This window comes from Clupea harengus, chromosome 16 (genome assembly GCF_900700415.2).
Source record: "Clupea harengus chromosome 16, Ch_v2.0.2, whole genome shotgun sequence".
Taxonomy (NCBI): Eukaryota; Metazoa; Chordata; class Actinopteri; order Clupeiformes; family Clupeidae; genus Clupea; species Clupea harengus.
The window spans coordinates 18,974,733-18,986,624 of NC_045167.1; the positions used below are offsets into that span (position 1 = coordinate 18,974,733).

The following is an 11,892-nucleotide window of genomic DNA, read 5'->3' on the forward strand; positions in this document are numbered from 1 at the left end:
TAGTGTGATTGCACAGTATCACTCTTCTTAAGTTTCCAACCCTGTCACATCTATCCTGATCCCGTGTAGTGTGCGTGTATAAATGCTTGCACTGCACCCTGTCATTTTTTTTGTTATTGTCGTTTTTCATCCCTCTTTTTTTCCGCTGACAGTCGTAGCCTGGCTAATATGCCTGCAGTGGATCCATGTACCATCACAACCGACCCAGTTCATAGGGATGATACTGAACTCCCAAGCGGCGATGGCCTCATTGCCCCAGGGCCGAGCCCAAATGATCCTCACATCAATCGGGCGCTTGAAGTAGGGCTTACAAGTGCCTTACCTAACATTACTGTGACTTAGGGGGCACTGTGGCGCCCATGGAGGACACGGGTTCGAATCCGGCCAGATGTCATATATCCTGTCCACTCCTCACCTCTTCTCCCTCTCATTTCCTGTCCCACTCTTCACTGATCTGTCAAATAAAAGCCCAAAAACAAAATCTTAAAAAAAAACATTACTGTGATTTCAGGGCCTGCTAACAGAAGCGGCACAGGTAATTGGAATTGGACCCTGTGCATCTCAGGAATGCTTCACTGCTCTACAGAGATGGCAGTCAATGGATGTTCTCCTATCTTGGGTGACCATGGGATGGCTTCCATCACACAGAGAGGTCAGAACGACAGATGCGTCAAAAACTGATTGGGATGCAGTTTGGCGCCACAGGGGCAAGTGGTCAACGCGCACGGCACGGGAGCACATCAATCTGCTCGGGTTGCATGCAGTGCGGCTAGCACTGGAGCATTTTCTGCCAGTCCTGAAGGACCGGCATGTGCTTGTGCTTTCCGGCAACCTGTCCACGGTTTTCTATGTGAATCATTATGGAGGCAACCGGTCAAGGGGCACTACTAGCACTCACACAAGAACTTTGGATATGGGCTCACCCCACGTTTCTGTCGGTAAAATCGATATACCTGTCAGGCGTGAACAACAGCACAGCGGATGCCTTATCCCGCCATGCCTTAAACCCCGGATTCTGGAGGCTACACCCAGCCGTGGTCAAGAAGATATGATGATTGTTCAGCGAGGCACAAGACAGTCCACTGGGACAGGACGCCTTCCCACCCATTCCTGTCATCCATGCGCTGCTGGACCAGGTCCAGAACGACAGGCACCACGTTCTCCTAGTGGCCCCCCGGTGGCCATCACGAATATGGTTTCCCCTGTTACTGTCTCTTCTGCAGGGATTACCATGGGAGCTTTCTGAAGGATCTCATTTCACAACTAGGGGGACAGATATGGTACCCACGTCCGGAATCCCTCCAGCAGTGGTGATGGCCTCTGGGACCAGCCCTGCGCTAATTTCATGCATACCTGAAGTCAGTCATATGCCAGAGGCCCATCAACCCAGGCCATGTATGATGGTCGGTGGAAAGCCTTTACAAAATGGTGCAGGAGTCACCACATGGATCTACTGTCCTGCCCTGTTGAGTCAGTGCTTGGTTTTTTTACAGTCACTGTTTGAGTCTGGGAAGTTCCCCATCCACACTTAAGGTATATGTGGCTGCACTTTCTAGCCATCGTGCCTTAATTGATGGTTTCTCTCTGGGTAAACATCGACTACTGGTCACCTTTCTTAAAGGGGCGAAAAGAGGCTGTGACCACCAAGACTGGCTAGACTGCCACCTTGGGATCTTCCCACTGTTTTGGACACTACTATTTGTAGTGAGCCATTTGAGCCCCTTGGCCAGGCAACCTAAGTGGTTATCCTTAAGCCCAATGCAGACGGACTCTAGTTTGTCTGAACCCGGTGAACCCCGTCTCCGGATAGCCCTATCGTGCAGACGAACGCACTGTATCCGCACACTGTATCCGCACTCCCTCGAATCGGGGGTCCAAAGTGAGTAACCTCGAAATCCGATTGCTGTTGGTGTTCGTCTGCACGCTATCCGCATACCTAATCGGATTGCCCCACGTGATCGCATCATTAGACCAGCCAGAACAACGGACACAACCGGCATTATTTAATAACTGAATGGGTTGCCATGGCGCAGTGAGTTTGGCAGCCAGTTATAACAGCTCTCCAGTTTAAAAAAAAAAATTCTTCCTATTACCTTGCTCCTTTTCCACGTGAATTTCCCTAGGGATTAATACAAATGTATCTATCTATCTGTTGTTAGGAAAGGGATGACATTAACAAGCCACACTTTAATCTATCACTGTTTAATCTATTTGCATCAGACCATTTTTCAAAAAACTGTTTTTAAAAGTGTCAGCAATAGCCTATATGAGCAAATCTGACGTGAAAAGATTTTGTATTATAGACGGAAGTTTCAAAACAGATGAATGCTACATTAGCTTTAGTCCTGTCAGACAACGATAGCGATAGCTACTAGCTAGCGTTAACGTTACTTCAGAGGTAGCCTACAGTACGTGAAGGACAAAGCCCTCAACAATAGCCTACATTTGTTGTTAGTAATAAAACCATGAAATTGGAAGCAATTGTAAACCATGAAACATCCAGGATCCACAGCACTTGCATTGTGGTCTCTCCTACTCAAGCTCAGCATCTCCATAAAGCACAGGCATTTAAACAACTCAGACATGTCATGTTGCACATTGCTTTGTTGCACTGTTCTAAACTCTTTATTATCAATAACAAATATAATTATTTTTCGCTTAACCTACAGTCTGCTCTTACCACTGATTTTATAAACCACCATAATGTGTTACTGTGCAGATTAAATGTAGGCTATGCGGCTAAGCTAAACGTTGCTAGTTGGAGCTCAACTACTGTCATATGTTACTTTGATAGCAAGCTCCTGTCTTCTTCTCCGTTTTCTTCAGTTGTCTGTAGCACCAAAGCGCCACCAACAGGCGTGGGGGGTGTACTACAGCTGAGTCAATCGGATTCACTGGGTTCATGTGCACGCGATGTAAAAAGTGGGTAGGTGTGAAATAGGTGTGAAAAATGAACCCGGGTTCAGGCAAACTGCATGGGGCCTTAAAGGATCCTTATCATCCACTATGAATAGACTGCCCTGGCGGTCAGGAGGTACGAATCATAACACTAGTTACAAATGTAACGGTGGTTATGTAAGTAGTGGATGACTGCCAGGGTTCCTGGTCACTCGGAGTGTGTGAGAAGAGACCAGGTACCTGAGGAAGACTGTCGTGTGACACAGACTATTATAACCTCAGTGACGTCACACACCGTGTCACAGAGTGACCTTTTTGGTATGCAACTTTCAGTCTGCAGTTAGCGAAACAGAGATATATCCACTACGAATAGACTGCCCTGCCGGTCATCCACTTCCCACATAACCAGTTACATTCCTAACGAGTGTTATTTCCGAACCATGCCATTAATATATTTCAACCAGCTGATATGGCTGGTGACCTTACTGATGTCAGCGTTTAGCCTTTTTTATGCTGAGTATTTTGAGATTTTCCTAAACTATTTGCTTACATTGTGCCTACGATTTTAACCCACTTCATGACACTCATCTGCTGTATTTTTGAAGTAAATAAAGAAACCACCAACACCGTGGATAACTTACAGCCTACATTCCAACTAATGTTCTGCTTGTGTACGGTAAAGTTCAAAGCGACGAGGTAATATCTGAAATAAAGTGTTCCCCTTTTCCGCCCCTCCGTGATTTACCTTTGATGTGTGTGGTTAAAGGAGATTAACCAAAAATTTGCAAGAACATTATCGATATGATCAGGTATGATCATTGTATGTGTCATTGTTCATTGTTTGAGTTAGTGTGCATGACGTGAAAATGAGGTAATTTATTCATGCTGCTTATCTTAGAACGGCTGGCCAGCTGACAGACGGCTGACCAAATATGACATGAATAATTCCGGGCCCCACGGATCCTCCAATTAAAAACAACACATATCCCATGGGGAAGGGCCAAGGATTATTTAGTGTGAAAAGAGGGGTCCATCTGATTATAAGAAGGGAATGCAAAACTCATACTGATCCACACTCTGGACTCTGACTTCTGAAGTTTGTGAGGATTTTTCCTGAATGACCAAGAACAAAGAGTTTTATCCAGATCTAAAAAGAAGAGTGTTTACTTTATCACCAACCTACAAATCATCCACAACAACCCCCCATTCAAAAAAGTGGGAGGTGCGCGACCGGTCGAAATGACGGCAACGCACAGCAAAGATGTCAGCGGTGAACATAAATCACCGTTTAGCATCCGACAACGCGCTCATTGTGCACTACTGAATTTCATTTGAGTTCCTCATGACCAGTAGGAAAGGAAAGACCCCGGATTTCTGTAATTAGTGAATTTCATGTTTTCTACATGAGGTTCTAAATTAAATGCTTTGTGGAGTCACCACAAAGTTAGGACCATTTGAAATGATGACAGTTCTGAAATCTGGTACAATCATTTTATTTCAGAAACTTAGACAAAATACACTTTCCCTTTTTTAAGTCTTTTCAAACTAAAGTGATAAATGTACAATAAACTGCCAAAATGCAGTCAAGCCCCAAAAATGACTCAGCATATACTCTACATAAAAACATTCTTTTCATCAATTTTCATGCTACACAGTTGTCGGTGAGCAAAGCGAGATGGCTAAGCATGGCTAGTGATTTTATAATTTCTTGATTGCAATATTGTGTTTGCATTTCATTAACTTTGTGCAGAGGGGCATAAGATGTAGATTAAGTGACTAATGAATCATTTACTTACAGTGATCCTGCCAAGAAAAGATCACTGCCCAAATCAAGCGATACAGCAAGTGCCACCATGTACCTCCAGGGGCACGAAGGAACTAATGGTACGGTTCATTGACCAGCTCGTTGTACTTGGGTGGTGAGGTGCTAAAGACCAAGGTAGGTCCAAGCACAACTCCTGCAATTCTGTTCTTGTTGATCCGAGCAATCAGACAGCTGGAGATCGCAATGGCCAAAACCTACAAACACAAACCAGGAAGAGGTGAGTTGAGGAGAGTTAAGGAGAGGTTAGTCCTTGAGGGCAGAACACAGAATGAGCAGAACACAGAAAAGCATGATGAAGCTCATGACTAATCTCCATCAACACCTCCATCAGTGGACAACGGGAGATATACAGTATATATATATATATATATATATATATATACTGTATATATATATGAACTGTGCTTATTTGACCATATGTTGGTACAATCAGCCTGTTGTTTCCAACTACTATTTGATTATGCAGTGGTATGCAAATGAATTTATTATTTGCTTAAAGTGTAATGATGTATCAGAGTTATTATTGAAAATGTCGGGGCTTAAAACAAATAACAAAACTGTTGCCCATCATATTTGCTGTGATACCAACTTATAATGTGGGTCTACTGACAAAAAAAATAGTTTTGCTAGACAGTGACTATTGGACAATGCGCTCGTACAATTATGCTGATTTCTACCTGACTGAGCTCCAACGTTTTTTTCCTTGACACTGATGCTTGCCCCATAGGATTACATTGTATAGGCGTTTTGCAGTTGCCGGTTATAGCTCATAACTGGACCGATTTAAATCATTTCTATCCCTAGTAAAAAAACTGGATCCAGATGGGAAAATAGGGCCCCGGATAGAAAAATCCTTTACAGTAGTCGGCCAACCTCACAAAAGAAAGGAGATAATAGTCACAGCAGCTCCTTCATTTCATCTAGTCTAAAATATTCTACATAGGACTGAGATTTAATTCTTCAGTTCCACAGCCCAGAGATTTGCAGACCCCCATTAAAACCACTAAGCCAATGGCCTCTCTTTTTTTCACAACAGGAATTGTCCAGCAAATGGGTCATATCTTGTAAGATCACTTCAGCACTTACAGTCAAAGTGGTCAGCCCAAAGAAGACCCCCATCACACCATCAAACGCTGTCTTCAGGAGGTTCAGGAGAATAGGGCCACACGACTGCACAATAACAGAGAAGGGTGTACTTTTAGAGACTACAAATCGAACACAATTATGTATCAATTTAGCCATTCAGACTACTATTTGTGGATTATGAACAGACAGAACAGAACAGATGGTTGTTGGGTAGCCACACCTGTCTGTACACCATACGCTGGGAGAAGAGAGCCTAAAAGGGGGGAAACAAATTGAGAGATCTCAGCGAATGAAGTAGCATCACAAACTGTAGTATTGGAAACATACCAACCACTTGCAGGTCATTTTATGAAATGCTTCAAAATGAGGTAACATTTCACTTGGTGAAGAGCTTTGGGAAACCAATATAAAATGGAGGATGTTTCTAAAATATGAAGTAAGAAAAGAAATATTAAAAAGTCCATGAGCATTTCATTCAGAGGCCTAGGTGATAAATAATTCTACAACTGAAGATCGCAGATACACCGTATGGTACCTTCATGTAATTAATGAACTCACCTTATTTGACTTAGTATCAAATTTCAACTGAGCGGATATACAGTAATCAATTTCATTCCATAAGGAAGTACTTAGTAGTAAAATGACACTAAATTTTCTCAGTCTTCCACTCAAACTCCACAGAAGTAGCGGTGAGTAGGATGTTCCTCATAGTTTTTATAGATCACTCTAATGTTGGGTGAGTATGATGTTTCTCATAGCTTTTATAGACCACTCTAATGTCGGGTGAGTATGATGTTCCTCATACAGTAGCTTTCATAGACCACTCTAATGTTGGGTGAGTATGATGTTTCTCATAGCTTTCATAGACCACTCTAATGTCGGGTGAGTATGATGTTTCTCATAGCTTTCATAGACCACTCTAATGTTGGGTGAGTATGATGTTTCTCATAGCTTTCATAGACCACTCTAATGTTGGGTGAGTATGATGTTCCTCATAGCTTTTAAGGACCACTCTAATGTTGGGTGAGTATGATGTTTCTCATAGCTTTTATAGACCACTCTAATGTTGGGTGCACCTTACGCATTACTACAGCGGTGTCTCACCTCGAGGTAGTTTCCTGGAATAACCACACAGACATCTGTCATTGTCTCCTCTGGGGGAGGGCAGTTGCAGGATTCGGGCACGTTCTCATTCCAGTCCTTGTATCCGTTGGAAAGACCACAGCAGTGCATCTGTTGCCACAGAGGGAGTTAAGGTGCAGATGCATGATAATATTACACACTTGCTCCTAGCCTACAGTACAATGTAGGATTTTCCTTGTCATGTTAACAAAGCACAGCAAAAAATAAATCTTATTAACTCAAGGTAATATCTCTCTTGCTCTCCAACATTTTCCAAGCTTTTATAATTAACCAAAGATTCACTGGTGTGAAGGCCCCCCTGTGGTCCTAGCCCATACATTTTATATATTCGGCCCAGATATTTAGGATCTCTAATCTATGTAACCGTTCTCTCATGATGTATATTTCATGATGCACTTAACAGTGGATATAGTGCCCACTTAAGGAATCCTAGATGCCAAATCTAAAACACTATAACATGTAATTGATTTTGTAATTGTAATGTAATTTTTCTAAGCGATTAAAGACAACTACAACATCATCTCTTATGCTAATATTTACCGAAGACTGAAATGCATCCATAATTGACTGGAAATCCATAGAAGTCTTATCCAATGGCAAAACCGCATCAAGCTGTTCCTCTGCGATGCTATCAACCTTAAGGGAGGCGAGAGAAATTATGTGAAATTCAACAGCTAAAGGGATAAAAAAAAAAAAAACACAGCTCTTGCTACACATACACTGGTTGTTAATTTTTATGTAGAGATTCCTATTAAGCGAGAAGACTGTTTATTATTAAGTGGAAGGCACTGAAGGCCTGACTTTCAATGGTCCTTTAAGACATTATTTGTTAGATCATATCTGTCTTTCGCATTGATAGCATTGATGAAAACAAAATCTATTTCATGGAATACTTTAGTTCAGTCATGTTCAGAGTAGACATACCTGTGGTCGCACGATGGCCAAAGTTACTGCAATGCGTGCCAGGAACAGAAAGCCAACACACATCAGCACCAAGAACTGCAAATAATGGAGGAAGCCATCAGTTCCTGGACCCGTATTCACCAAGCATTTTATCTTACTACGAGGTCGCGCTGAAATCTTACTAAAAGTGTTCTCGTAAATCTATTCACAGAGCCGCTGAGACCAAATTTTACTACGGAAAAAGCGAGAACTCCTAAGAGAAAAACTCCGTTGCTATGGCTTTTACCGGTGAGCAGGCATGCGTTTCATAGTCTACCGCAACGAACAATAAATAATGTAACATATTAAATAATGCAGTTTTAAAAAAACATCTGTCTGATAACTTGTTGTACATGCATACTGGTGGAGTACACCCATATGTACACAGGAGCTAGTTTAATTTAGTAATCAAAGGTTATTCAATTCAATTTTGGCACTGAGTGGGTTGTTTTAGTTGGATGACGTTATTGATTCTTTTACACGTTCCATAGGCTAATAACTGCCTTGTGATTGGTATGGTATTTTTTTTTACAGTAATTCTGCTTCATGCATTCCAAAACATTGTAAAGTGGAATGATAGAAACTGCCAAAGTTTTCCATTCGTTCGGGAGTTGGTAGTGAGCTAAGAGTCCTCGACCACTTCTTACTTAGTTCTCCCAGACTAAAGGTGCTACTTTTAAAGGAGTTCCAAAGTCAGGACACGCCCCTTAATTTTAGGAGTTTCTCCTAAATCGTACGGCACGTTAGGAGCTACGTATAGGCCAGTTTTAGCGGGCCCTGGTCTCAAAGCTTTTCATTAGACAAGACAATATTTTCCGTTTGCTCCTCCCCCTTATATTGTGTTTGACTACCTCAAACACACACACACAACCCCACCCCGACATCTACTGAAGTTTCAATCCACTACAACAGAGAAACCATTACAAATAAACGGCAAACCCACTCACCACGATCAGCATCCATTTCACTTGTCTGAATGCCCCGTAAGCTCCCAAAAACGAGATGGTCAATGTGATAAATCCAATCACATACAGGATGACGACTCCACCGATCTTTTCAAACTAAACATGGAAGTGAAAGTTTGCTTCACAGTGCGATGACGCAGTCACAAATTGTATTGCTGGTGGGCTACAGTAAAATAATTGATTATGTTATTAGGCCTACGTGTTACAGATACACACGTACACATATATTAGGCTACACATATCTATAAGAATACAACATTTTTTTTTACGCAACATTAAAAATGAAAACATGTGGTTCTTACCTCCTGCACATTACTGAGATGAACATGGACTAGTATTGCCAAGACAATAACAACAGCACCGACAATCTAGAAAAGAAGAAAAAAGCATTGCTCATTGTTAGAAGCACAACGATGACATTGACTGTATTGTAGGCCTAACAGTAGGCTTATTGTTTTCAACATCGACACGCCATTCAGCCTACGGTAACACGTAATCTTTGAACACGTTTTTCTTCTTCTTGCAGTTAATCGCATTTTGAAAATGCTACACACTACACTACTTCATTTACCGCAAAAAGCAGATTGAAAAAGCCGAAGATATTGCTGAGAACAGAACTCCCTTTTGCCATCTTGAGACGAAGCAGAGAGCAGGTAAGTGAGCACACTTTCAGTATTCCACAGTTTCAATAGCTAGCCTAGATATGTTTCCTGTAAGGGGCGTGGTAGTTAAACTTGAAATCTTCCATGGAGCCATGATTCCCCATAGAGGACGTCCTCTATTTTACTGGACACAAACCATATATGGCTACCTGTGTACAAACACCACAATTTGCTCAGAAAAGTGTGACACTCACAAAACACAAATCATCCTTTAAAATACACACAAGATGTAATGAACCTAGTAGATCCGCACCATTGTTTGGATCCGCTACAACATTTTATGAGCTCTTCCTTGGATCTTGCATAAACATGACCTCCTTGGCGTAGGTAAATATAAGATAAATTGGGATATTACTCAATGTGGTTTATATATATGTTATAAAAAATAACTCAAGACTCTGCACTTTAATCACTTGTATTCACTTGTTTAAAATTGTATTACGTATTTATATTATTTATATATATATAGTATTTATAGTATTTATATATATAGTATTTATAACAACTGTACGTGAATCTTTATGTTTACTTAGTATTAGGAAATGTCTTGTCTTATCTGTTGTGCCTGTGCACTTTTATATGTTTCACCGTGGGAGAGTGGGAAACGTCCTATCGATTCCTTTGTATGTCTTAACATGTGAAGAAATTGACAATAAAGCTACTTTGACTTTTACTTTGACCTTGACTTTATATTCTTTTGACCAATTAATATGAGTGGTATGGTCACCTGTCGGTGTCTGCCTCATATTATACGTACAAATTGAAATACAACAAAGATCACGCAACGTGTGCATGGCTTCTGCCAGGAACAGTACAAAACAAGTTAGTTTACAATTTAATATTACCAATCACTAAGGAACTCCACCCCCTTACTTATCCCTTGACTCACTTCCCATCAACTGTTTTGTTATCAGGCAATAACTCCTGCCTTTCATATGTTGTCTAGCCAATCACTTACTTGCTCTTGTAGTTCAATCTTGGCCATTGACATCTCTTGCAGACGCAGATGACTGAGAGCAAAGCATTGCTAGACCAGGAGGGGGAAACCTGCAGCAAAAACTGAAATATTGTCTATATATTTTCTATAAATAAAGCTCACTGATAGCCGTCCTTCTTGCAACTTATTTTGAAAATGGTAAATTGTCTTTCCCCCTATTTTGTTATTAGTGTCTGGCATGCTGTCTTACAGTATAATACCACTTAGTAGTCATAGTTCTGCCATACATGAATGAACCGGAAATAGATTTAAGATTTAAGATTTCTTAGGCAGAAGTAGTGGTGTTTCAGAGTAGTGGTATGACAACAGAATCACAAATGTGTTTATGCAATGACACGGAGAGGAGAGGAAATGAACCTATGCACTTCATGAAGACTAAGGCAAGATTAAACTTAGGTTTAGCATTTATAAAAGGCACACCTTGTTCAAGTCCTTCAAGAAAATGTTCAACAGACATTATATCTTTAAGGCCTCCAACATTGTGCAAGACCCCTACCAGAACTAGGTTCCATATCATTCCTCGAACTACAACTGCAAGACGCTCTTACCCAAGGCTCTCAGACTGTTGAGTGGCCTACATTGTGCCACACACCTTTCTGATGCTATTGTACAACCTATTAGTGCTTTATTCACTGTACTTTGTACCCTTGCATCAATGTGTTTTTTTAATGCATTATTTTACTACTAATAAAATTAGCCTAGCCCACAGGCAATCACCTAGTTTAGCTGTTTGTTCACTGTTATGATCTAATAATAGAGTTGATGGATGACAAACGTTTGTTTAACTTGTCTTGATTGTAGTATAATTTATTGTGAGTATTCAAATAATCCCAGTCAAGTGAAACAGCTGTGTAGATATCCTACCCAAAGAACATGCCAGCTCTCACAACAATGTGCATATACAAGGGGAAAAAAGACAATTAACTTAAATGCATCTCAGTGCAAGAAATGCAGATGTTTTGGTTAATCTCAGGCCAAGTATGGGAAGTTTGCAGCATCATGACAAGCAGCAGTTCTACAGTCAGCTGACAACAGATTGGGGTGTCATTGTGCACCACTGAATTTAATTTGTGTTCCTCATGACCAGTAGCTTGAGGAAAGACTCTGCTTTGGTGTTTGGTATGTAACGGAGCAGAAAAATGTGTAATCTGTATTGTATCGATGAATTGATTTAATCTGCATCCCTTACTGTAAGAGTCACACAATTGGCAAGAACTGGGGGAGCTGTTGGAGGTGCTAGAATAGTTAACACATGTGAAAACTGGCTTGTAGCCGCCGAGCGTTCATCACTTTTTGATCCTTCAATGTCAGCTCTTCCCATTACTGTCAAGCACAATTCACCAGCATTACATTGTTCGCTCAATAAAAGTGAAC

At 41.1% G+C, this 11,892-nt stretch overlaps 1 protein-coding gene across 1 annotated transcript; it reads right to left on the reverse strand.

Moving 5' to 3' along the window:
* Positions 1–4,375: 4,375 nt before the first annotated feature.
* LOC105912403 (tetraspanin-8-like) lies at positions 4,376–9,589 on the reverse strand. Its single transcript, XM_012841359.3, has 9 exons — positions 9,431–9,589; positions 9,162–9,227; positions 8,842–8,955; positions 7,877–7,951; positions 7,493–7,588; positions 6,914–7,042; positions 6,030–6,062; positions 5,810–5,893; positions 4,376–4,917 (listed from the first exon to the last, which is right to left on the reverse strand). The coding sequence occupies exons 1-9, from the start codon at positions 9,488–9,490 to the stop codon at positions 4,777–4,779; spliced, it is 798 nt and encodes a 265-aa protein (XP_012696813.1). The 5' UTR covers positions 9,491–9,589; the 3' UTR covers positions 4,376–4,776.
* Between the last annotated feature and the right edge of the window lie 2,303 nt (positions 9,590–11,892).